General features: G+C 42.0%; 1 protein-coding gene across 2 annotated transcripts; it reads left to right on the plus strand.

The window, feature by feature from the left end:
* Positions 1 to 3675: 3675 nt before the first annotated feature.
* AGO4 (argonaute RISC component 4) lies at positions 3676 to 26751 on the plus strand. 2 transcript variants are annotated; one of them, XM_075909073.1, is made up of 18 exons: positions 3676 to 4031; positions 8593 to 8758; positions 9353 to 9473; positions 11752 to 11933; positions 12512 to 12648; positions 12744 to 12878; positions 13091 to 13178; positions 13576 to 13723; positions 13825 to 13944; positions 14582 to 14710; positions 15117 to 15250; positions 17522 to 17706; positions 17995 to 18154; positions 18945 to 19260; positions 20114 to 20248; positions 20923 to 21024; positions 21307 to 21506; positions 22811 to 26751. In XM_075909073.1, exons 1-18 carry the CDS (start codon positions 4013 to 4015, stop codon positions 22917 to 22919), a joined length of 2586 nt encoding a protein of 861 aa, XP_075765188.1. In that variant the 5' UTR covers positions 3676 to 4012; the 3' UTR covers positions 22920 to 26751. The 2 variants fall into 2 exon arrangements, with proteins under 2 accessions (XP_075765188.1, XP_006110792.2); XM_006110730.3 differs by lacking the exon at positions 3676 to 4031 and having other exon boundaries at positions 8260 to 8758.
* Positions 26752 to 26793: the final 42 nt, after the last annotated feature.

The raw sequence follows: 26793 nt of genomic DNA on the forward strand, positions 1-26793 counted from the left end.
TAGCTTCAACACGAGAGAAGACTAAAAAGTTGGGATTGTTTACCTTAAAAAAGAGATGAATTGGTGATGGAAAGTATAATAGAAGTCTTTAAAATCATGAATGGTATGAAAAAAGTGAATAGGGAAGTGATAGCCCTTCACAAAACACAAAAACCAGGGCTCACCCAATGACACTAATAGACAGTGGGTTTAAAACAAACATTAACAAGTACTTTGCACAATATACAGTCAACCCATGGAACTCATTGCCATGAGATGTTATGAAGGACAGAAGTCTAACTGGGTTAAAAACGAATTAGATAAGTCCATGGGGGATAGGTCCATCCCATGGCTATTAGCCACGATGGTGAGGAACGCAACCCTATGCTCTGGGAGAGTCTAAACTTCTGACTGCCAGAAACTGAGACTGGACAAGAGAGGTAGCATCTTTCAGAATTGCCCTATACCGTTCATTCTTTCTGAAATATCTGGCATTGTGCACTGTCAGAAGAAATGCTGGTCTAGATGAACTATTGGCCAGACCCAGTAAAGCCATTTATATGTTCTTATAAAACCTTTAGTGAGGAGCCTAAAAATCCATGGCTCTGCAAAGATTTGAATAGGGATACGTTTATTTTGCCAATATATACCTAAACACAAATTATAGTCTTATTCTTATATACTTTTCTGTAAGTGGGACTAAATTACTTTCTGTCATTCAGAAAGTAACCAGGTAGTTGAGTAGCTGAAAAGACACTTATATTATTTCCTGTGAAAATGTTAGTGCAACTGGCAATTGCCCACCATATAGGTTCTGGAGCAATTGAAGTTAGGTTAAAATAAATAAAAAACTAAAATAGGAGAGATATTGGGTTTAAACCAGTCTCTGTTGGGGATTAAGTTGAGATCTTAAAGGAGGGCAGATTGTCCCTTTTTTGCCTTCTGTTACAGTTTTGTGCCTTTCTTTGAAGCATCTCCTACTGGCATGTCCGAGATAGCACAGGACCAGATAGTTCATGGGTCTTAGCTACTATGTCAATTCCTGTGGGTTCACAAACTTGTTCATAGAACAGACTGTATCTTAATAGACAGCATGTCTCAGATTTTCCTCCTGTTCAAAATCACGCCTCATCTCTGTAGCAACTATTTATATGAAAATCAAATATTGAGAAAAAAAGTGTGTATTAAGTTTCAAAATGTATTGTAGCAGTTAGAAATGAGAACAGACACCATGTGTGCCATTCTATGGAATGGGATGCTGAAAAGCCAAGCGTGCAAGGACTGGACAGGGCAGGAAAATCCTGCTTTTCTATAGTGGGGGTGAAGGCATGGGTACCCAGAATGGGTCCAAGCAGAGCAGTTCTTTCCACAGAATGGACCAGGGCAACCACTCCAAGCTCTGTGCTTCAGGGGGACATGGAATCCGGGGTGGCCCAAGAGTTTAATGGGGCCTAGCACTGAGAGTAGTGAGAGACCTGACCCCATCCTATCGGCTCCTGGAGTTACTTGGGGGAGGGGGATGGCAGCCAGAAAGCCACGGGACTGGGGTTTGGGGGAAGGGATGGAATGGGGACAGGGAGCGGGGCAGAACAGGAGCAAGAAGAGACAGAACAGAGATGGGAAGAGGGAGTCAGGAGCTTGAGGGAAGGGGTAGAGTTGGGGTGAGTAGGCTGGGGCCTGGTTCTCTGCTGCTAGTGCAAGGCCCCCTGCTAACTCCCCAGGTCTAGACTCTGTGTCCCCTTGAAATGCAGGGCCTGGGGCAGTTGCCCTGGTCTGTCCTATGGATGGGCCGACTCTGAAAATACAGGCCCAAACATTGGTGGAGGACAGGCATCATGGTCCTATACAACTTGCCGCCTATGGGAGAAGGATGATCCAGTAGGTAGGGCATTCACCTAGGACTTGTGAGATCTGGTTCCAACTTCCTGCTCCATCACATGCTTCCTGTGTGGCCCTGGGTAAGTCAGCCTCCCTGTGCCCTTTTACCTCCTGTTTTTGGTTAAGATATTCTGCGTGGCTCACTATTTTAGCACTTGAGCATTGTGCCAGTGCACTGCAGCCAGACAACTGTTCCTCTGACTTAGGAGGGATGCTAGAAGTGACCCACTTGGTTCATTTTATTTAAGTTTCGATCATCTAAGACAGGGGTCTCCAAACTTTTCAGCCCGAGGGCCGCATTAACTATCAAACAGCAGTTCGGGGGCCGACTACACACTTGAGGTCCAAATAAAAAACAATCAAAACATGGATGTTGTTTTTAATTATGTATTTAATATTATTTTATTCAGTTATTATTTAATAACACATTCATACACTACACATGAACACCTGTATTAGTGTGAATGGTGAAATTGTTTCCTGGATGCCAAAATAGCAGACATTTCTGGCTTTAGATTTGTTGTCCCTAACATCAACAGTGACCTGAGATTATCATCGGACAAGTTTGTTCTCAAATTGTTCTTCACGTATTTCATTCTTGAAAATGTTTGTTCACACAGGTATGTTGTTCCAAAGATTGAAAGGTACCTTGATGCAAAAGTTTTGACATTAGGAAAGTCTTCCTTGGGCAAAAACTGGTAAAAACCCACCAGTCCTATTTTGAACTTGTCCCTAAGGAGGTCATTTGCTTGCAACTCAATGACTTCCAGCTGCAGTTCATCTGGGCAACTGGCCACATCTGCTTCAAATGGGTTTTGAAACAATCTCACTTCTTCTGCCTTTGAATCCAAAAAGGTCTCCACGGGCCAGATGAGAGGGCCTCGCGGGCCGCATCCGGCCCCCGGGCCGTAGTTTGGAGACCCCTGATCTAAGATATTAACTGACATGAGGTCTTTTTTAAAAAAATCAAATCTTCAGCATAAGGTGTTTCTTATGGAGGGATAGCTCAGTGGTTTGAGCATGGGCCTGCTAAACCCAGGGTTGTGAGTTCAATCCTTGCAGAGGCCATTTGGGGTAAAGATTTGTCAGGGATGGTATTTGGCCCTGCTGTGAAGGCAGGGGACTGGACTTGATGACCTTTCAAGGTCCCTTCCAGTTCTAGGAGATAGGCAATCTTTATTTATTCTTCCAAAATAAGTTTGGGGACAATTTAGGAGGGGTGTGTGCCCATTCCCAGAGGTTGGGTGGGAGGAGAGGTAGCTCTGGAAAGGTGTTTTTTTGTGTGTGGAAAAAGAGGTGTGCTGCGAAGAGGTATTTGGGGAAAGATTTCGGGTACAGTGGGTGGTTTGGGGACGTTTCATTTGGTTTGGGGGGTGAGTTTTGTGGAAGGGGTATGTATTTGGGGGGAAGGGGGAGGTGTTACTGGAGGACAGTGGTTTGGAGTCCATGGGGGGGTTGGGCTTTGGGGGGGGGGGCTGGTTATTTGGGATGGGTTTTAGGCAGGCGGCACGGGGGTATTTACGGGAGGGGTATTTTGGTGGGGGGGGTCGGTAATTGGGGGTGCCGCTGTGGGGGGATAGGCGAGGGTTAGGGGAAGCGGTGGGGGAGACCCGACGGGGTAGCTGGGGGCCAGTGCGAGCGGGGTAACACTTCGGCGGGGGCAGCTCGCCGGCTTTAAAGAGCCGGATCCGCGGGGGGGGGGGGGGGGCCGCGCATGCGCAGGGGCCGCTCGCCCTCGCGGGTGACGGCGGCGCGCGCTCCCGCGCGGCGGGGAAGAGGGCGGGGCGAGCGCGAGCCCGGGGCCAGGCCTCCGAACCCTACTCCGCCAGCGGTGCGCGCGACCCCCCCCCCCCCCCCCTCACGACAGCAGCGAAAAGGAAAAAGAGGGAGGAGGGGAAAGGTTCGCGCGCGTCCCCGCGGCGGTCTCCGGGGCGCGCTCCCGCGCCGGTGGCTGCTCGGGCTCGGTGGCACCGCAGCGGGGGCTTGTTTGTGCCGCCGCCCCTCCCCCTCGTCCCCGTTCCCGGGACCGGCCTCACCCGGCGCCACCATTCCCGAGATCAAGCGATACGCGGCGGCGGCGGCGGCGGGGCCGGGGGCGGCGGGGCCCGTGGCGGCCGCGGCCGGGGGGGACCGCAGCGAGGCCGCCACCGCCGCCATGGAGGCGCTGGGACCCGGTGAGGAGCGACGGGGCGCACCTGGGAGGGGAGGGGCGGCTGCTCCTGGGGCAACTTCCCCCCCGGGGGGGGGGCAGGCTGGGGGCTCGGGACCTGGCTCCCGCGCTGACAGGGCCTTGGCCTGGAGAGGGGGGGGGGGTCTGGGTGACACTGGGGGGGGGGGTCTGGGTGACACTGGGGGGGGCTTGGCTACATTTGCGTCAGGGGGTGCCCAGCCTGCTGCTGAGGCCGCCTCCCCTGGAGGGGCTGCTCCCTCAGCAAGGGATGGGGGCAGAGCCCAGGTGTAGGTGGGTGCTGCCTGCGGCCCCGCCCTCTCTCCATGCCCCCCACATTGGGGGGGGCCACATTGAGGGGGGGCCCCCCTCAGCCTAGGGATGTGACGCCCTCTATTTGAGAATAGCCTTGCTCTTCTTTGGAGTGGCTTTAAATGCACCAGGGAGGGGGGAAGCAAGCTGTTTCCGCCTGCTGGTGCCAGGTCTGGGAGGTCCGGCACCTGATGCCAGCAAGCTGCGTGCTGGGCTCTACGTCCAGTTATTTATTGTGTGTTGGTGGCTGTATTCTGGTGTGGAGTAAAGACAGGGGAGGTATTACTAGCAGTGACGTATTTGTGGGTGGGTGAGGAAACCCAGGAAAAATTCCGTTCCCCCTCTTAAGTTCTGCCCATGGTAACTTTCCAGCCGGAGTGTTTTCACCTTCTCGAAATGTTTTTTTGCTGCGGTGTGTTTAATAATTTGCGAACTAGATTGCAATGTGTAATTCACCCCATCTGCAGCTCTTGGGCCTTTCCAAGTCACTGGTACTTTCTGTTCTATACTGTTCAGTTGAGTATTTCGTAAGAAATATTTATTGGTTTTCTAATAAGAACAGGTGAGGCCATGCTGTTAAAAATGCCCTGAATGTAATGACTGTCTCATTCTGCGTCTACATTTGTAAGTAACAAATTGCAATTTGATTGTGCAAGAGTATTGCTGATGATCAGGGTAGAAGTCTTTCTGGCAGAGGTGATACTAACATGAAACCAGATTAAGGGTATCTCTGCAGTTTGTCTTTTTTTTTTTTTTTTTTTTATTAAAGAGGAACTTGAATCTGCATGTAAAATTTTGCAATTCTTTTTTGCATACACTTAAAACTTTCTGCATCACAGACCACCCAGACTGCTACAGGAGTTTTTCTAGTTATATATTCTACAATATGATTTGATTTCTTAAAAATGTTGATAGTGTAGAATACAGCAAGTAGCAAACGGATAGCCATGTTAGTCTGTATTTGCAAAAACAACAAAGAGTCTTGTGGCACTGTAAAAGACTAATAGATTTATTTGGGTATAAGTTTTTGTGGGCAAGGACCCCCTTCATGAGATGTATAACATAGCATGATGTCTTTGCCCATGAAACCTTTTACCCAGATAAATCTATTAGTCTTTTAAGGTACCACAAGACTCTGTTGTTTATGTAAAATACAGCCTTAGCCTAGGAACTAACTTAATGTGAAAGAAGAGCAATAAGGTGATAGGTTTAAAAACTGGCATACAGATGTACAGTATTGTTGCAAATAAATTTCATAATTAGGCAGTGTCATAAAAACATACCCAACTTTTGCAGGCGTGTCAAATGTGAAAGAGTTTTGACTAAATCTTAAAATTTATCTGAGCATTAAAACTAAAGCTGTTATTGATGACTAACCGTGGGGGGTTTTTTTAAATTGGATGCAGAACTTGGTGACTAATGTCATGAGAAAATGATTAAAGATTAAAATGTGTACAAGACATGTTTCTTGCCCTAAATATGTATGTTTGCACACTGGTTATAATTTATATTTCCAGGAACTCTTCAAAATCTACAGCAATAAGTTATTGACCTGAAGACAAAATCTGTCCTCATTAATTCCAAATCTTGGGAGAGGTTTAGAAAGATTACTGGTACAGGTGTTACTTTGAATTTTTACAGTCTGATAATCAATGTGTGATGTAGTATAAATACACATGTTTCCAAAAGGTCCTCTCGTTTGTGTAAATCTGCTTCCCATTGGAGATAACTTGGTAATGGCTGTTCACACGTGTCAGGAAAACTTAAGCAAGCATGTGGGATACGAATATTTATCCTAGTGAAATTGAATGGATAAAATTAAAATTATGGTAAATTGTAGTGAAGCTCTGGTTTCAGATGGAAAATAGCATTTAATACTTGGCATCAGTAAGAATAAGAATGATGATAAAGAGAAGATGTAATGTTAACTTCTTGACAACAAATGTCTGGAATTGTTTTGATTCATAATTTACAAAACTTGCAAATACTGAAGAAGGTAAATGCGTAAATATACTTGGTCATTTAATCTCTCTTAACAGATCAGTGCCCACAAAAGCTATACTGCTTCAAACTAATTAGCACAGGATTAATGGATCATCTCTCTGGTACCCAAACAAGCACAGCAAACTTTGATGGTCCTCAATGATTTATGCTTTTTACCTTTTTTTTTAAAAAATGAAACTGTCCTACAATGAGCTGTCATTGTTAAAAGAACTATTTATGTAGGTCCAGTGCCAATGGTGTATATTCTGTGTTTGAGATCTAGTAAGACAAAATCTGTGTCAAGGAAAGCTGTTTTGCTATTCTCAACTCAAGAGAATTGATATACCAAATGAACAATATCTACTTGGAGCATCGTCTTCTAAAAACTCTAACATTTAAAATATGATAGTGTTAATAGTCGCAAATCTATAAATAAAAATTGGCCATTTAGAAGAGACTTAGAAGTCGTCTTATAAAACCAAAGTCTATGGCTTCTTGAGATTTAGTTGTGGATATGAAAGTTTATTGCTCCATCCCTAAGGTAAAGCTGTTTCCCATCATGTTTGTTCTCTGCACCACACTCCTTCACTTCTTCCAGAATAAATTCAGACGCTCTATTTGTCAGCCCCTTGACTGAAAGGGACACTATGAACTTGAAATCTAGTCAGGTAAAAAAGCTTTTAAAGCATCTTCAGTTATTACATTTGTCCTGAGTTATCCTACCAATTTTTCTGGCTTTACAGTCATGCTTTTCTGTTTTTAAACATTTTCTTCTCTTTTTGTTGCTATGCAAAAACCTCAAGCAGGGAAAACTGCCTACACAAGGGGAACAGTGAAATAGTGACGACAGAATACTGTCTAATGCAAAAAATAAACAGAAAAGATTTTTTCATTGTCACTTCAGTTGAAGTGTTTAAACATTAGTTATTTAAAAAAAGAGAGAGACTAATTTGACTTTCAAATAAGTGTTCCATTAAATTATGTAACATCCCTGTTCCAATTTATACCTTTGAGGAAACTGGCAAAACATTATTGGCTAACTTGAGTTCAAATATGTATTTGTTTTTTAAAGTCTCTGCAGATTTTCTCAGTACAGGTTGGACCTCCCTGGCAAACGAGGGAGTTTTCCAAACCTGGGGAGGTCAATTCTGGCTTCTCTCTGCCCAGCTCTGCTCCTGGCCCCAGCTGCCACCCCCCTCCTTCCCAAAGACTAGCTCTGCTTATAGCCCCAGCCAGGCTGCTGGCCCCACTGTGGCCGGACTGCTGGCCCTGCCGTGGCTGCCAGCCCTGGATGGACTTCCAGACACAGGCCCTTCTGTTGCCAAATTCTTGGTCACTGGGACTCCCTGGCCCAGGAATATTCATGGGCATGCTGGACCACTAATGTTGCTGAACCAGACAGTCCCGGTTTTTAGAGTTTCAACCTGTAAAAATACTTTTTTTTTCTTTTAAAGCCCAGATTTTTGTAAACTGCTTTGGCCTGGTCTATTAATAAGACATGGACAGCTGTATGCTAAGAATTTTGTTTAAAACATTTTACATTTTTTAAACAAAACATTGTCTCCTTATTCCCATATTTGTGTTGGAATTTTAAATTGGACTGAGCTTTGTTTACATTGAGTAGCATTTCACTACTAGCATGTGAAGAGCACAGCTTTTGTTGTTGTAGTGGAATGCACACAACTGTTTGTGCCAGTCCTGTTTAAAATATTTTAATGTATATTATCAAATAAAAAAAAACGCTTCACCAATTCCAGATGCTATCAGTTTTTAGCTAAAAATTGGACTTCTAATCACTTGATCATGCCAAGAATCATAGTAATTAAAATCGTAATTGTGTGTATGATCTATGGATGCCTATAATGGATATAATAATAAACTATTATTCATGAATGATACTATATGTGGTGTACTGATAAGAGTATATATAATATACAAAAGAGTGAAGTCTTTCACAGGACTCTGACCTCATAAATGGGGTTTGCAAAGGTAGTTTCTTACAAACTAAGTACAGCAGTAATGTATGTAATGTAGTAGCAGTAATGTATGTTTTGGGTACATAATTCTGTTCTCCATGAAAATCAGTAGAGCTGTTAAAAGGCAGTGGAGTACTTTCATTTATAAATCTTCTAACCTGAGCAAATCACTTCAGTCTTTGTTCCCTCATCTGTCATAAGGAGCCCTCATCTGAATTACAGCGCTCTGTACAGTTGGGAGGACATTGTGTTACATGGTCATTTATTATCTCAAACTTGGTTTTTTGACTTTCACAGGGCCTCCAGCCAGCCTCTTCCAGCCGCCCCGCCGCCCCGGCCTGGGAACTGTTGGGAAACCTATCCGTCTCTTAGCCAATCATTTTCAGGTGCAGATCCCTAAGATTGACGTTTATCACTATGATGTTGATATCAAACCAGAAAAACGGCCCCGAAGAGTGAACAGGTAAGGATGGTTAAATAAACACTAAAACAGCCTCTGTTTAAGGAAACACTACTTTTTAGCAGTTCTCTAGCTGCTGTCAAGTATAGTTTTATATCTGCAATGCAGGTAATAGTTGCCAATGTAGCAATGAGCCATGACTAGAGCCCCTAAGTGTTGTGGAGAAACAACTTATATCCTTCTCAGAGAAAGCTATATTAGAAGCTTTTTACAGTTGGCCTGTAGATGTAGAAAGCATTGAGAAATATGTGGCAGGGAACAATCCTACACTCCACCTCCCATTGGGCCAAGTAGTATTTTCGGTCTGTAATTTAACGGTGGAATTTTGGTAGAAGCCATTTGTTCTTTGGACCAAAGCCATTTTTATTTTCCATTCTGCATGTGTTTCCACTGGGTAATTGTTGGTTGCTTCTGTTCAGGAGCATAGGGTCTGCTGACAACGTGGATATGTGCAGATTCAGGTGCATTGTTGTTTCTGGTACACTACTGGTTTCAGGCTAGAGTGTAGTTATGGCCAATTATAATAGCTGTGCTAGTGAATCACTGAATTTGCCTCTTATTCAAACTAATCTATCAAACAATGCCATACCTCTTTAGGGAGGTGGTAGATACTATGGTGAGACACTTCAAGATGCAGATATTTGGTGATCGGCAGCCAGGATATGATGGCAAAAGGAACATGTACACAGCACATCCACTGCCTATTGGGAGAGATAGGGTAAGTGTTGTAGTAAACAGCTTAAATCTTTCTGTGACATGTTGCTATACCAACACTGCAATATCATGTATAGTTAATGAAGTATGCTGGGATAAAAGATGCAATAGAAACCTTACAAGTTGGTAGTATTAAAAAAACAAAGGCCAGTGGCGGCAATATGAATTGGCAATAGAAATCCAAGGATCTGGGTTCTTCAGGGGACTCTTTTTTACTAGGAGCTCTTGTGTTTGTGAACTTGGCCTCAGCAGTGTAAACCAACACATTACAGTCTGGAGGCCACTAAGACAATCTCGCTTCTTGGTGCAAAGGTTGTTAACCCAGTTAAAAGGGCAATACAGTTAGCTGCTTGACTATCAAATGACCTAACAAATTGTACTTTGCTGCATGTGTGCTGTTCTGGTGGAAATGGATTTGTTTAGTCATGTCTTATATAGGATTGGGTTGCCAGGATGGCAGTATGCTCTAGCACCAATTAAATGAGTTGTTGCCAGACCTGCTTTTGACATTCAGAACCAAAACAGAGTACAGTTTTCTACACTAGACTTATTCCCCCCCTCCCCATCTACTTGAAAACAAAGGTTTCTGCAGCTCACTTCCTTGCTATACACTTACAATCCCATAGTACAAGTTCTTAGTTACACGTGTTAATTTGCTCACAAGTAAATCCAAAGCAGGAAACATTTTTATTAAAGCTGAACATTTAAATAAATCATTTTTTCTTAAAACCTTAGAAAACCCAGTATTAGCAGTACTTCAACTTGATTGTCTGATGATGTCTGATGATGTGGTGTGTATCCCAAACTCTGAGTGGAGCACAGTTCTGCTAGGTACTGTCCAAACATGCGGGAAGACAGTCACTCTCCCAAAATGCTTAATCAGAACAGACTGAAACAGAGTCTGAAAGCAAAGAATGGGGGGGGAGGGAAACATGACATGCAAATAAACTGATGAAGCTTATGTGACACACAGTTTGTTCTCGTTCCTATTTTTAAAATACATTTTTATTAATGGTGGCAGAGGTACAGCGAAGGGAAACAGCAGAAGAAGATGAGTCAATAGGAACAAGGGAGGAAAGGGAAGTTGAGCAGAGAGTATAATGTAGCATTTATGGATCAACAGTTACCAGATATTTCAGATGTTTCCTTTTGATTCTCCCAGCAATGTCAAGGAAGTTAGTGAGCCTCTTTAAAAGTACTCATTCTGAAGATAAACATTAGTGAACTGTTACCTTCCAATCAAGCCTTATGTTTTCAACACTGTAATTTTAACCTGAGATATTTTAGTGTGTTCTAATTCATAATATGTCATCAGATAAAAATATATCCCAACAATTCCAAATTTGGGTGGAATCTGTGTAGGGACTCCATTTTTCTGGAGAAAAAAATTGCTACTTTTACTGTCTGTTCTGAGGACCAGATTGGTACAGTACCATGTGAGCAAGACCCGATAGGCTAATGGTGGAAGAGAACACTTTTCAAGTAGTCTGCTCAACCTCTGGGGAAGAACACCTTGCATCTCTGGTAGATCTTTGCTTTCTGTGGTGATTGAGGGTACGTCTACACAGCAGGGCTAAAGTCGAATTAAGCTACACAACTTCAGCTACGTCAATTGCATAGCTTAAGTCGAAATGGCTTAATTTGGCTTTCTGCGCTGTCTACACAGCAGGAAGTTGAAGGAAGAATGCTCTTCCTTCGACTTCCATTACGCCTGTTGAAATGAGGGTTACTATGAGTCGGAGTAAGAAGTCCTCCATCTAGACATTATTTTGAAATAAAGGCTTGTAGTGTAGACGTGCACTATATTATTTCTGAATAATGTCTGTTGTTTCAAAATAACGATGCTATGTAGATGTACCCTAAGTATGGTGTTGACTGGTTTCAGAGGAAATACAGACCATTTATTTGAAGGCTAGAGATTAATGTACCTTTACTGTGTTGTTACGGACACAAATGAGCCTCCTCTTATCAATTCATTGGGAGAAAAAAAACCATAGCGCTCTTCAATGCTTTGGTGTCACCATATTAACCTCCAGTTGAAGATAATGGGTAATACAAAGGAAATCTCAGGGCAGTTTCTTGGTGTGACTGAATTATCAAGTTCAAACTTTTCCATGGAGCTATTCTTGTTTGCTCTTGAATTCTCTTACATTATTACAGTCTATTTGAGAGAGCCCCCAGAGCCTCCAAGCAAGTCCATGGGAATGTGTGTTGCTTAGTGTTACACTAGGGTGTTCAGTTTGTTAATTCATGTTTGTGCTGCATCTGCTTTGATTGTTCAGGTGGACATGGAGGTGACGCTCCCAGGTGAGGGGAAGGATCAGACATTTAAAGTGTCTATTCAGTGGGTATCAGTGGTCAGCCTTCAGCTGCTTCTGGAGGCTCTGGCAGGACATTTGAATGAAGTCCCTGAGGACTCTGTACAGGCACTTGATGTAATCACACGGCACCTTCCCTCCATGAGGTGGGTACTTTTTAAATGCAGATTTCCGAATCCACCTGGGTTTGTATTAATCTGTTAAAATGGGGCCTGTTTGCTGTTGCTCCAAACTGCTGCCAAAGGGGTGAAGGGATTTGTTGTGTGACTTTTTTGGTAAGGTTTTGATATACACTTGCATTAGAAAAAATAAGGTCTGTCGCATGGCTTAAATTTCTTAGAGACTCAGGGCTTCCGCCCTGTGGCACGTGCCAGGGCGTCCACAGACTTTAAAATAATTTTCAAGAGCACTGCTCGAGTCAGCTCTGGTTGAATTTAAGCCCTGTTCTGCCCACAGGACTCATGGATTCTATCTGAGTTCTGACAGTAATGTTGTGTCCTTTCTAGCTGTTTTTATTGTCTGTAATACTCAGATGTGCTTCATGTGTGTTAGTACTTCACAAGTGTTATGCCTATAGAAATATTTAGTACACTTTTAAACACTACTGAAATGAGTGTGCAAAAAGGATTTGGTCCCTACTACATATATCGGGTCTTGAACTTTTTGCAAATCTAGGGAATACAATGAAAGAGGATCTAATTGTTAACCCTTCCTGTTTCATCAGGTATACCCCTGTGGGCCGTTCCTTCTTTTCTCCTCCTGAAGGTTACTACCATCCTCTGGGAGGGGGCAGGGAGGTTTGGTTTGGATTCCATCAGTCGGTCAGGCCTGCCATGTGGAACATGATGCTCAATATTGATGGTATGCAAGAACTTCCATATTTAATGACATATGAAAGTTCCTCCTCTCCCACTTCCACCTCCTTTAGACTAAATATCCTGTCTTTCCATTATTAGTATCGGCGACCGCTTTCTATCGTGCCCAGCCTATCATTGAGTTCATGTGTGAGGTCCTGGACATTCAAAACATCAACGAACAGACAAAGCCTCTTACAGACTCCCAGCGTGTTAAATTTACCAAAGAAATCCGAGGTAAATGTGTAATCGAAAAACTGCTGGTGCAAAATATTGGAAGCCTGTGAGCTCTGCGATTCACAGACTGCAGACACTGGAAACTGGTCTATTGCTTGCCACAAATCTTTCTGAGTTGAAAGTAAATCTTAGAGGTAGTAACAGGTTGACAGGCTCTGAGTGATCGGTTTATTTATTTATTTATTTTTGTGGCTTTGGTCTTGGATTCTCAGGTCTAAAAGTAGAGGTTACGCACTGTGGCCAGATGAAGAGAAAATACAGAGTTTGCAATGTAACCAGGCGACCGGCGAGCCATCAGACGTATGTATCCGATCATCTGTATAAAGTGAAAGTTACTAGAGATAAGTGTCTTATTTCTACAAGGGTAGCTGAGTCAGGAGTCAAAATATTAAAACTACTTAATTTTATTAGACTAGTTGGAACGATGACAGTGGTTTTGAACTACAACTATACTTTCTCCAGAAGATGAATAGAGAGACCTTGACTTTTAAAATGTCTCTCTAAGGCCATAATTTTTTAACTTTGCCTCAAATCCGATGCCCTGTGAGAAACTATTTTATACATAAGTTTACATACAGAAAAATAACTACTATAAAAATGGGAATTTTGGGGGCTTTCAAATGTATTCTCCATATCCCTTTTTAAAAAATCTAATCTCTTCATTGCAAAGTGTAATCAAAGTGGTGTATTTTTATAGGTTTCCTCTGCAGCTGGAAAATGGACAGGCAATGGAGTGTACAGTAGCTCAGTATTTTAAGCAAAAGTACAGTTTGCAGCTGAAATATCCTCATCTTCCTTGTCTCCAAGTGGGACAGGAACAGAAACACACCTATTTACCACTTGAGGTAAAGGAGCTTGGCAACTTAACAGGAACTGTATTGTGACTTACACATCGTGTTTCAGAGATTCTCTAATTTCAGTGGTCTCTAATTCTGTTGCTGTGTAGGTGTGTAACATTGTGGCAGGTCAACGATGTATCAAGAAGCTAACAGACAATCAGACATCAACTATGATAAAAGCAACTGCAAGGTCTGCCCCAGACAGGCAAGAAGAAATCAGCAGACTTGTGAGTAGCTGTGGTTCAGCTTTATGGAAAATAGTCATAACGTTCCCCTTTCACTTCAAATGATTTTGATAGAACATTTTCAAGTTGTGTGTGTCACGTTTTTCCCCCAGAGATGGTTTTGTGCACTTCTTTCCAATAACTTCAATTGAATCATTGTAGCAAAATCCATAGAATTTCTGATCCCTTTAAGGAACCTCTGTGAATAAGCAGGTTAGCCAAGAATAGAAAAAGCTGAAGAGCAAATGACTTCTTTTCCTTTTAATATAAGGCAGTGGCCCCCAACCTTTTCCTATTGCACCTCTCTCGCCCCCCACTTTAGCAGTAATAGAATGTGTCTGGTCCCTCTTCTCCTTGGACTAGAAGTGGACTTACAATCATGCTGCTGCTGGGAGCAGGGGTCATAGCTGGGGTAAGGGGCAAGCTGGAGAAGACCAGAGCTAGGCGGTACTTCCTCTGCTCCCCCTCATGGGGGCTGACCCAGGCCCTGCCATAGCCCCTAGGTATTCCTCCTTGTGCCCCACAGTTTGGGGACCACTGACATAAGGGGATCTGGCTTAAGCCATTCTGTGCTTATTGTACTAACAACCACCACCTGCAATACTTTTGATGGTTGTGGTGATGTCCTCCTGATCTCCAGGTGAAGAGTAACAGTATGGTAGGCGGACCGGATCCGTATCTGAAGGAGTTTGGCATCGTTGTCCATAATGAAATGACAGAGTTAACAGGAAGAGTATTGCCAGCACCGATGCTGCAGTATGGGGGCCGGGTGAGTTGTTGGTATCTATTGTAAAGTAGCTTGTTGTAAGAATTGGTCTTAGGAAGCATTGGAAGGCCATCTGTAATTTAAAAGTAAGTTACCCTTTTTACCCTTGCTTTTATTGGTGTTTAGTTGTGTGTGTCCCCCTCTTCTTGAGGTGTTTTAGCAGGTTTTATGTCGCCGCCCTCTCCCCCCCCCCCCTTTTTGGGGTCCTATATGTTACTTCATATATATATTTATTTATTCTGTTGTTAAATATTTTGTAAGCTGCCTTGAATATTTTAAGTAGAGAGATGGGGTAAAAATGTTTTGAATAATGAATAAAAGTTCACTTTGTATGCAAACCTATACAGAATACTATTCACTGCCTCATCAGCCTGAACTTCGTTTTTGAGTCATCTTTGTCTTTATCTAGAACAAGACTGTAGCTACACCAAACCAGGGAGTTTGGGACATGAGAGGGAAGCAGTTCTATGCTGGCATTGAGATTAAAGTTTGGGCTGTTGCCTGCTTTGCACCTCAAAAACAATGCAGGGAAGACTTGCTCAAGTGAGTATCTTTGTGCTACCAGCAGTTAATGGTGTAACACGCACCACAGTAGGATGGGCTGGGTAACATTTAGTCCTGCCTTAGTGCAGAGGACTGGACTAGATGATGTGTCGGGGTTCCCTTCTAATCCTATGTTTCTATGCTAACTTGATGTGAACACATCTAATACAGTAAAAGCAGGAAATCTTTGCCCTGTCGTAACTTAAATGTTTGCAAGTTGAAGGTGGTGAATAACCAAGTCTGTAACTTGAACTGGTAAACTTCTGTGAACTGTTAAACTAGGAAAAGGATTAAGGTGCTCATAGTACAGTTGAAATGCAATCTTTGGAAGAGGCAACTGTCTACATCTCTGTTCTTTTCCTCCTATATCCTCCTCCCACTTCCTGCATTGGCCCATGTTTCTCTTCTAACTGTGGGTTCCTTTGTCTTTCTGACTTGCTTTTTACTTGCTCCTTGTGCTTGAACAGGTTCCCAGTTAACATCTACCAAACTCCTTCCTCCTCCTTCAAATAACTTCCAAAAGTTCTAAAATAGAACTTTCGGATGGTAAACTCTTGATGCCAGAGGGCCAGAGACAGGATATCCTTCATGTTGGAAAGTACCTTAGTAGTGCAGCGACCAAGGTGTATTTATTGAGCTATTCAGTGTTTGTGTAGTGTTCTAGTGAAGTCACTTCCCACAGCAATTAGATGTCTTTATTTTTACATAAACAAAATGCATTAACACTGAGTAGCTAAACCAGTGTTAAATGTTTAGTATTATCATAAACCTAAATATGGTACTTTACAAACCATAGAATAAGATATTGTCCTTGGTTTTCTCTGTTAATATTACGCTAAAGCACTACATTTTTTAGGGTTTTGATGCTTCATTTTAGGAATTCAGGAAGGAAAAGAAATTATTATAAATATCAAGCTGTTTCAGATTGGATTGTTAGAGGGTTAGCTTGCTTTTGCAGAAGGAAGCTGTCTGAAGAACCTTTTTTGGCTGTTTTTGATATTGTAGTGGTGTCAGTAATTTAAATGTATGTATGGAGTATTTCTGTTCATTATAAGACCTGTGTAATATGTAGGACTCAGTGGAATTGGTCAAGTTGGGGGGATTTAAGACAATGATTTAACCGCCTTTGAAGTATACAAAATGAACACAACTAAATGATTAATGAATCTGATCCTTTGATGCTGAGCTCTCTCTCCTTCGCTTGATATGGACATGTCTGTTTTAGGCATTAAATCTCTAATGGTACCTGCAGCAATCTCCTGCAGCACCAATAATTCCTTGTCCTTCTGTAAATTACATACATCATGTGCTTGTCGGTTCTATGCGCAATGATGCAGAGTTAACTAGTTTTGGAACCATAACTGAATTTCCTGTACGTGCATTTCAATTTTAACTAATTATTGCATTAAATTGCTATTTAATTTCTTGCAGCAGTTTCAGTTTACAGAAACCACTTCCTGTCCTAAACTGTTGGGTAGTATTACTGTGGGCTGTTTAACAATCACGGAGTTGCAGTGGTTTGTGAAGTGATTTTATAGAAAGGAAAGACCCATCAAATTAGCTATGGCTTTTTAATGCGTCACTTAAATGTAACTGTCTCCATGCAAATCTCCTGTTGACGTCAGAAAGTTACCTGTGTACAAGGACTTCAGCATAGGTCCTGCTATTGCTAAGCTGAATTTCTTCAATCCTGCCAAAGGCACTTGTCCTCACTGAATTACCTGTGGGTAATTCAGACGTCTAAAAATTCAGACACGAGTTACATGAGCAAAGAAGACATTTGAACAAGAACATAAGAACGGCCATACTGGGTCGGACCAACAGTCCATCTAGCTCTATATCCTGTCTATTGACAGTGGCCAAAACCAGATGTCCCAGAGGGAGGGAACACAACAGGGAATCCTCACATGATCCCTCTCCTGTCACCCATTTCCAGACAGACAAAGGCTAGGGACACCATTCCTACCCATCCTAGCTAATAGTCATTGATGGACCTAACCTCCACAAATCTATCTAGCTCTTTTCTGAACCCTGTTAAAGTCCTAGCCTTTACCAGTATGAGAAGACATTAAAAGTCTCTCCTGAGTTAAAAATACTACTGCATTAGTGAAGCTCTAAGTTGGGTATAATTAAAGAGAATTTTAGCAATCTAAAACTGATTGTGCTGTGGAACAAGGTAGAAGATAAGATGCCCAGCAGCAAGAGGGCTGAAATGACTGAAACTGTGGAGACTGTTGTGCCAAAAGCTCCAATACTCCATTTGTTTTATAGGAGTTTCACAGACCAGCTGCGCAAGATCTCCAAGGATGCAGGGATGCCAATCCAAGGCCAGCCGTGTTTCTGCAAATATGCACAAGGGGCAGACAGTGTGGAGCCGATGTTCAAACACTTGAAGTTGACCTATGTTGGTCTGCAGCTCATAGTAGTGATCCTGCCTGGAAAGACACCTGTGTATGGTAGGGAGAGGAGATTATAAAGTTTCACGTAGTTAACTCACTGTACATCATCTGTACTTTAAGGGTGGATGATGATGAGGTGGGCAAAGAGTAGCAATACCTTTTTCTGTGATGGCTTTTCTAGAGATTGGTTAATGTCTCCCTACTTTATAATTCTAGATGCAAAGAGCGGATGGCCATTCACTGTTGAGTCTTCAGACTCTTGACCTTCTTTTCACGTCTTGCGAGGGGGAAGTAGGGTGCACTGATACTTCTGATAATCAGAACCACCTTGCTTTTCTGTTGCAGCCGAGGTGAAGCGTGTTGGTGACACTCTGTTAGGAATGGCCACGCAATGTGTCCAGGTGAAGAATGTGGTAAAAACCTCACCCCAAACTCTATCCAATCTTTGTCTGAAGATAAATGCAAAGCTTGGAGGGATCAACAATGTGCTTGTGCCTCATCAAAGGTTAGATCAAATTTAAAGCTTTTTTGAAGGCTCTAACCTAGCTGGCAAAATGATTATTTTGGCCTCTGCTTTTTAGTAACTTTCCAAACAAGGGGGCTGCGCTAGAAATCTTCTATTTTTTATATTAGGACAGATGATGGTGCCTGATTTTTAATGCTGATGCTGTACAACACAGTTTTACAGATTGGTCTTATGACAGACTGCCTCAGGTTTCAGGCTTGCCCAGCAGTGTGGCTGAAAGGGGAAACAAAAGGTTGGAGTAAAATAAAATGAAAAGATGGGAGCACTCTGAAATTTTCAAGTCCCATCAGTGCTAGTCTTCTGTTAATATATGACCATTTTCTGAATTGTGTTGGAAATTGTCAGCCGTCTCATGACTGCGTGGTTTTAACACGACCCTCTATAACACACAAACTCCCTAGACCTATTTGATGGTTGACTGCATCCAAAATTGTCTTCAAGCAAGAAACTTATTTTGCTTGCTGCTTTATTACATATGGGGCACCTAGTCAAACGGGTTGTGATTCCTGATCAGATGCCTGCTGCCTTTATCAAAGAGGTCACTTAGTTCGTAGCCTTTTTTGTGCTTCCCTTTCCACTTTTGTCTGTTTTTTTTAGATTACGGGGCTGGGACTCTCCTGTGTAAAGTACCTGGCAAGTTCTCAGTTGTTTAGGATATCTCAGATCTCCATATCTACTTGTCCAACCTCTTTCTTTGTCAGATGACTTGTTACGTTTAACTCTTTCCCTTCCTTGCCTTTTGACTTGAAGACTTCTTTAAATTGAACAGGCCCTCTGTGTTCCAACAACCAGTGATCTTCCTAGGAGCAGATGTCACTCACCCTCCCGCTGGGGATGGAAAGAAGCCTTCCATTGCTGCTGTAGTAGGCAGTATGGATGGTCACCCTAGCCGCTACTGTGCTACAGTCCGTGTGCAGACCTCCCGTCAGGAGACTTCCCAGGAGTTACTGTATAGCCAGGAAGTGATCCAGGACCTGACTAACATGGTACGGGAGCTGCTGATCCAGTTCTACAAATCCACTCGCTTCAAGCCCACGCGGATCATTTACTACAGAGGAGGAGTTTCAGAGGGACAGATGAAACAGGTAGTTTTTTGATTGACATTTCCTTGGGGTTCAGTGAAGTCTTGCCATTGATGATATAAATGGTATTGGCAAATGAACCCTTCCTGGAGGGGAAGGACACCTTAATGGATGGCACCCTGACACACATGCCTGAGCTCCCCTTTATATAAGCGGTTCTGGCTTGATGGTCCTGAGCTTCAGTTTTGAAACCCCTAGAACCTGTAGAACTAGAGGCTTGAGTCTTCTGCACATCCAGGCAGCTCTTTGTACAGTACTTGGGACGCAAACTGAGTGTAGGTGATTGTATCTGGGAGTCTTTGGGATGAGAGAGACTTCACTAGACCTCTTGTCTGCTCTGTGGGTGCTAAAAATCCTGCGCTGCTCTCTAGAGGAGCTGAGTTTGCTCTGAGGTACTTGAGATTTAACGTTCTCCTCCTCTCCAATGTGGGTGAAATGTGGCTAATAGGCTGCCGCCTTCCACCTCAGAAGTTGCTCTGTTAGGTTTTAAAGCTATATGCTATAGAAATACATTGTAGGTTCCTTTGGGGGTGAATGTAAGTGTAAAATAATTTAGTTGATCAATTCATACCTTAAACTCTAAAAGGTTGGTTTTTTAAAATCATATTTCACATAAGTCTCTAGAAACTTAAGGTAAGAATGAGGCTTCTTAATCCACTCTGGCGGAAAAGATTTTTTTTTTTTTTTAAGCAATCCTCATATAAGCAACACTTGATTTTTTTTTTTTTTTCCTCCCTCAGGCACATACTTAATTAATTAATTGGGCTTTGAATCCTTCTGTTGTGAAATTGTATCAGTTGAGGGAAACGAATGAGAATACTGTCCTGCATACTGAATTCATCACTTGTACTTCTAGGTAGCTTGGCCAGAATTGATAGCAATCCGGAAGGCCTGTATCAGTTTGGAAGAAGACTATAGACCAGGAATAACCTACATTGTTGTGCAGAAAAGGCATCACACTAGACTCTTCTGTGCTGACAAAACTGAAAGGGCAAGTAATGTTGTTGTGTACAAAAGTGGAGGAATTCTGAAGAAATGAGAGACCAGGTAGCTCAATTAACTGGGGATAACGTCTGGTTTACTTTCCAGTGTAGTGGAATTATTCTGCTCTGTGATTCTGTGTTTCTAAACAAATCAGAGTGACAAAACTGCCATTTCTTCTCAGGAAAGTTATTAGATTTAAGATTGCCTATATATTGCAGGTCCCAGCAAGAGGGTCAGGACATGGGTGAGGAAGGGGAATTAAACATTCAGAGAGAACTTGTGATGTGCCTGGATTATCCAGTTTTAGGTCTTCTTCCACCTACGGTTATAATGGTGCTGCCCTTCCAGGGTATATACCAGTCAGGATATATTTAAACAGCCCTGTTTAAATATATCCTGACTGGTACGGGCTTTTTCTGGAACCACAGTTTTACGGTTAAAACTGCTCAAGTCTAGGAGGTTAGGTACATAGAGGAGTTTATAGCAAGTTTCCCAGAAAGTGACCTGTCACATTGCAAACAACCGTTTAATCCTTAGTGTGGTTAAAGAACTTACTGTTTTTTTGCTTTTATGAGCATTATGTTCAGCAGCTGCTTAAAATAAGGCCATCCTAATAAAGCTGTAAAAGGGGCACATGCAGAAGTAAACTGCACTAATTACAGCTTATTTTTTTTCAAACAGGTGGGTAAAAGTGGTAACGTACCAGCCGGCACTACCGTGGACAGCACCATCACACATCCCTCTGAATTTGATTTTTACCTCTGTAGCCATGCAGGAATTCAGGTAATCTTCAGTCTGTATCAACTTGTGCTGCTGGGAGCAAAATATCTGCTGTTGTCACTTATGGATGATAACAGCTTCTGTTCCCAGTTTGAGCAGACTTGCAGTTCTATTAGTTAACACATGAAAAATCAATGCTAAGATTCTGATGTATCAATCGGGTATAGATATCTCTAGAACCTACTTCTCAATGTTAGTTGAATGGTACTGATTCAAGAAATCTATAGCTCTGTCTGCTTTAGATTGACATAATCCAATCAAACGTGTATTTGCCTCCTTCACCAGGGCACCAGCCGCCCATCTCATTATCAGGTCTTGTGGGATGACAACTGTTTCACTGCAGATGAATTGCAACTGCTAACCTATCAACTGTGTCACACATACGTCCGCTGTACAAGATCCGTCTCTATTCCAGCTCCTGCATACTATGCCAGGCTGGTAGCATTTAGAGCAAGATATCATCTTGTAGACAAGGATCATGACAGGTAAAGAGTAAAAGGCTTCTGTCTCTTTACAGCACACCAGTAGACTACTGAATATATGTAAAAAGATTTGTTTTATTTGTAAGTGAAAAGTAAAATTTGGAGACCTCTTCTTCCTTTCCCTTTATAACAATTGCTGATTTGAACTTGCTTTCTGTGTGAAACAATTTGGTAGGTTCTCAATCCAGGTCTACCTCCGTTAGGATTGTCTGATAGTTTTGAGAGGCTAAGAATTGATTGGGAAATGGATACAGCTTCCCCTCTCCTTCTTAACTGTGATCCCACCAGTCCAGGGGCCAGGCAGTTTGGGAAAGCAGTGAACTCTTATCTGCTCAGTGCATATATAGAAGATATAGGTCTCCAAGGATTGTCAATCCCACACTAACAATGTTTTAAGAATTAGCCTCTCTCACTAGACTGACTATGCTTCATAAAGCCCAACTCTAAGATTTGATGGCTAGTTCTTAACCAACCATTTAAATAAAATAGAAATGCATAAAACCCCCCATAAAGAACTGCGGCTGAGGTCAGAAGATTGTGTTTATTATGAAGATGCATTTGCATGCTTTTAGCGCTTCACACTTTCTGTTAGCTGGTGGGTGAGCTGGTTTTCTTTCCAGTCTTGTTCATTATGGAAAAATTAAGATTTGTCGTCTTGTAAGTTTGCAAATGTAACTTCAACCGTTCTGCCTCCCTGTGCCTTTGAATGGGTTTGTATTGGAGTTACTGTAGCTAAAGCACTGTAGTAGAAAGTTAGGTTGTCTTCTTCTCCAGGACCTTGTGCACTTGGGAGGAATCATAAAACTAAGGTTCTGGCCACTTTTGTTCCCCTAAAGATCCATTAGCACTTTTTAGGTGGCGTATTTGAGGTAGCATTGGCCAGAAGACTGAGGTCCAAATGCCAGGAACGTCTTTAATCCAGGTTTAGTATTAATCCCTCGGGCTTTGGGCAAGTGGCTTCACCTGTTTTCCCATTACAAAGAAGATACTTAGTAGCTCACAGGTGCTGAGAGGAATCAACCTTGGTGAAGCACTTAGAAATCCTTGGACAAGATGTGCTGTCAAAGTGGTGACTGTTAGACTAAAATGCAACAGGGTCTAAAGACTGACTTACACTGTACTGATGGAGTACTTGTGGGCTAATCTGTATGTTGATTTCTCATGATTAACTACTAGCCTGAGTCAGTGCTTCAGGACCAGACTCTTTCTGTGGCCTCAGAAAGCATGTACAGGGCTTTGGGGAATGAACTGTTGAAGTGTGTGCTTGATTTTTGTCCCATCGTACACCTTTGTCTACACCTTTACAGTGCTGAAGGCAGCCACGTTTCAGGACAGAGCAACGGCCGGGATCCCCAGGCTCTGGCGAAGGCCGTACAGATCCACCACGATACCCAGCATACAATGTATTTTGCCTGAGTCCCTGTGGGAAGACGAGGCGGAACCAACAACCCACGCAGTCCTGAAATGGTTTGAATGCCTATTGCTTTTTAGCTAGGACCCAGTTTATTTCAGACTGCGTACTACCAGCAGCTCTGAACAGTCGCACTGAATCTACACTTCACAGCAAAGTCTGATGCACCAACACAATTGAGCCATTTGTTTTGTTGTTTTAAGTAATAGAAATTCATGAACTGTCTTTTCTGATGCATTGGACTGAATTTTTACCTCAAAGCGCAAAAGGCCGATCATCCTGAAATTTTTAAAAGACTTGGCATGACAGATTTTTATTGAATATTTTGCTAGCTATGGTTTTTAAGTTCTCTCCTCATCCCACTAGTTTATCAAGATGACTAATTCCCTGTCTTCATGCACTGCTTAGTAAGTATGCATACTTTGGCAAAACATTTTACTCCAGTTCAGTGTAACCATTCTATTGTGTGGGGCCATAGTTTTTTTTTTTTTTTTTTAATGGAGATTTTAGATTTCACTACTGTAAATGCCTTTTAACAAACATTAACTTTCACAGGTATTGCAGTTTTGTCAGTTTTACTAGTTATCTTTTTAAACTCTGCAGACTTGGGCTGCAAAGCAATTGCACTATACTGCGAATTCAGCTAGGTGGTTCTTGTTCTGTGAATGTGTAACATAACCAGATAGTGATACCTGGCAGCAGGTTTTAATTATGATGGTTACAAATAATACTGCCATGATATGGTAACAAGTACTGAACCAGTTCCCCTTCTAAAAATGATAAATATTTTAAAAAATTAGCTTTTAGATATTTTTCAAACTTTTACAAAAGTGCCCACTTTATGCTGCTGTGTGGTTTGATAAAACTAAGTGATTTTAAAACTTTTCTCATAGAAGGTTTAACTTTGGCAATAAGTATTTTTTAAGCCCCCTGACAGTGTAAAATTCTAGCTGAGGATTGTGCATGAGTTCAACCAACCTTCTTGTGTCGTTTTCTGAACACACAACTTGGCAGTTTCTGAAACTAATCAGAAAAGACGCACTTCCATGGTTTCTTTTTGAATAATTATTTTTAACTGTTTTATATTCACTGTTGGTGTCCTGTCTACCACTTTTTTTATAAGCTTGGAAACTGGGTGTTATATGTAGGAAAGGCTTGCCAATCTGTACAGTTCTAAGTGTATTGTGTGACTGTAGCAACCTGAAGACTGGTACCTGCGTTCTATTTTCTCCCCCTGGGAATCTAGGTTGCACACACAAATTACATATAACAGCATGCTTAAAAGGTGTAAATCAAATATATTGATTCTGTCCCAACCTAGAAATTAGGGCTTTTTTATTTGCTTGGCTTTTTTTTTTTTCAGTAAAATGTATAAAAAGGAAGAGGGGGCTTCGTTTTGCTTAATACTTTTGGAACCCACAAACAGTACATTGAGAATAGATTCTTTTAATGTTAATATAAGTTGACACAGACGCAGATCTCATTCTCAAATTCAATTTAGCAAAACAATACACCACTGCAGAAGTTAAGAAAAGTTTGAAAAGTCACCAGCTATTGCACTGTATTCTCTGCCATTGGTGTGGGGTTTGCTGCTAAGTTGTGTGTTGTTCCAGAGCTTGGAAACCAGCCCTCTCCAAAGCTCAGCAATATGAAATGCTGTTTGTTTTTTTCCCCCTTAAGTCTTCTAAATAAGCTTGTAAATAAAATAAAGTTTACATTTTAAATGCTGTCTTTCAGTTGTATCTAAGAAAGCTGAAGTTAGTCTTCAAGACAGTTTTATAACCTACTTTCAGAGTAATATGCCTCATTAAAAATAGTTAAAACTTTTTTTTCCTGTTGGAAACTGGGACTGAAGCAAGCTCTGCTCTTGCACGTAGTGTGGACAGGTTTAGATAAGATCCTTTTTAATTTGTTACACTTTTTTTAAAGAATACCTCACTTGGGTAATAATCAGGACAGGTGGGTGGGAGACTGACTGCTGCTTCAGCTAGATGGCTGCTTTTCTTAATACTTGTTCAGGGAGAATACGAAAACCCTTTTAGAATGAACTTTGACCCAATCAATGGTGAATTTTGGCACCTTGAAGAGAAATTGAGCACCCTGTAGATTATAGGATCAAAGATCCCTGGATTCATGCACTAGGCAAGAATGTGACTGATAGTTAAGGGTGGTTAAGAGACTTAATTTTTACCGCCAGATAGTGGTCCAGTGCCAAGCACTCCTAGTTCAGATTGAGTGAAATGAGTCTCTCATCTGCTTGCCTGCAATTAGCCTGAATGTGTGACCTCAGCTAGCACTGGGAAGCGTGGCAAGAACTTCCTAACTCAGTCTTGTGTTGTTAGAACATCATAGGACTCAAATACGAGTGAGGGTGCAGGGCTGCCACTTTGAGAGAGAGAGAACTGAAGCGCATTTAGGTTTAGAATTGTTGTCACTGAAGGGTGTGTATCTTTGGGAGGCTATAACTGCAAGATCCAAGTTGCAGCAATATTCTTGTATACAGTTCTGAAAGCTGAATGTTGAGGTTCAGCCGGAGGAGCTGAATTCACCCCTTGGGACTGACTGAATCGTTATGCATGTGTCAATCAATGGGAAGATGTGCATTCTGTAGCTGTAGTTCTTAGGGTGTTTGGTTTTTTTAATAAATAAAGCCTGTTGGCCACCGTTTAGCTATGTGGTGTGGAAGATTTTAAATGTAGCAGAGTTTAATGAGTTGGGGGGATGGGCGCTTGACAGTGAAGACTAGCAGAAAGCTCGCTTTTGAACCAGTTCTGCTTTCTTTGTAAACAGTTGGATTCTGAACAAGCTCTGGAAGGAACCAGTTGGCCTGTCTCAGACATTCAGAGGGGCCCCATTTACTTATTGTTACTGTAAGTACTACAGTTCAGTGTAGTGCCTGTGGCTGCATCCAAAGGGCCTAAAAGGTTGTGAAAGATGGGCAAACATGCTTCTTGGCCTGGCCTACACTAGAAAACCGGGTCAGCTTCACTGCATTACTCCGGGGCGTGGAAAATCGACACCCTGCAGGACGGAGTGAAGCTGACCAGTCCAATGTGCGAGGTCGATGGAAGAATTCTTTCACCAGCATGGGGAGTTGTCAGTGCTTCGAGGACTGCAGCGATGCTGCTGTAGTGTTTCCAGTGTAGACCAGCCCACACAGTACGTATCTTGTTCCAGACACATGTCAGAGCTTATTTACCTATATCAAAAGCTTTGCCCTTCAGATGGGCCAAAGTAATCCTCTTGTTCAGATAGTGTTTAACATTTCCCCCCCCCCAAACTACCTTTGTGGATGTGCTGTAGAATTTTTCTTGCTCAATAGCAAGGCAGTAGCTCTACTTTCATTTTAAGAAAGCAGAGTTTGGAGGGCATTGTATCAATACTGTTTCAATTGCAAGGTTTTTTCCTTGTGAAATTTGAGGAAAGATCTTGTAATATCACAGATTTTCTTATACCTTGCTATTGACATTTTCATGATATTTCTATGTCTAGAGGCTGAAACTTCAGTGTAAATGTTTGCATTTGTTCATTTTGACTTATGATGTAATTTTTTTGTTTCTATATTGTTAGACTTGTAATGTTTAAAATTGTATTTTATTAAATTTGGACTGGATGTATGTCTATAGCAATACGAGGTACTCTTTCTAAACTGTTATGGGTGGGCTAGCAGCCCCATGTTGCGATAAGATGCTGGTCGTGTACAATTTGCAATGTATTTTTTTTAGCCTGCAGGGATATTTTGTGTTCATGTGTCCAAACAAATAAAAATGGCATTCTTGTGCCAAATGTTCTGTTTTTCCTTGTTGGTGTCTAATAAAAATGCAATGTACAAAATCAGCAACAGATATTGTTGCTTGTAAACAAATGTTGTAAATTATT

The sequence above is a fragment of the Pelodiscus sinensis genome, chromosome 25, assembly GCF_049634645.1.
Source record: "Pelodiscus sinensis isolate JC-2024 chromosome 25, ASM4963464v1, whole genome shotgun sequence".
Lineage (NCBI taxonomy): Eukaryota > Metazoa > Chordata > Testudines > Trionychidae > Pelodiscus > Pelodiscus sinensis.

Bases quoted from the DNA above. Each gene is read 5' to 3' on its own strand.
- AGO4 (XM_006110730.3), top strand. From the start codon at position 8,550: ATGGTCATTTATTATCTCAAACTTGGTTTTTTGACTTTCACAGGGCCT. The intron at 8,759-9,352 runs GTAAGGATGGTT...ATACCTCTTTAG, and splicing joins CGGCCCCGAAGAGTGAACAG to GGAGGTGGTAGATACTATGG. The intron at 13,179-13,575 runs GTATGTATCCGA...GTATTTTTATAG, and splicing joins CGACCGGCGAGCCATCAGAC to GTTTCCTCTGCAGCTGGAAA.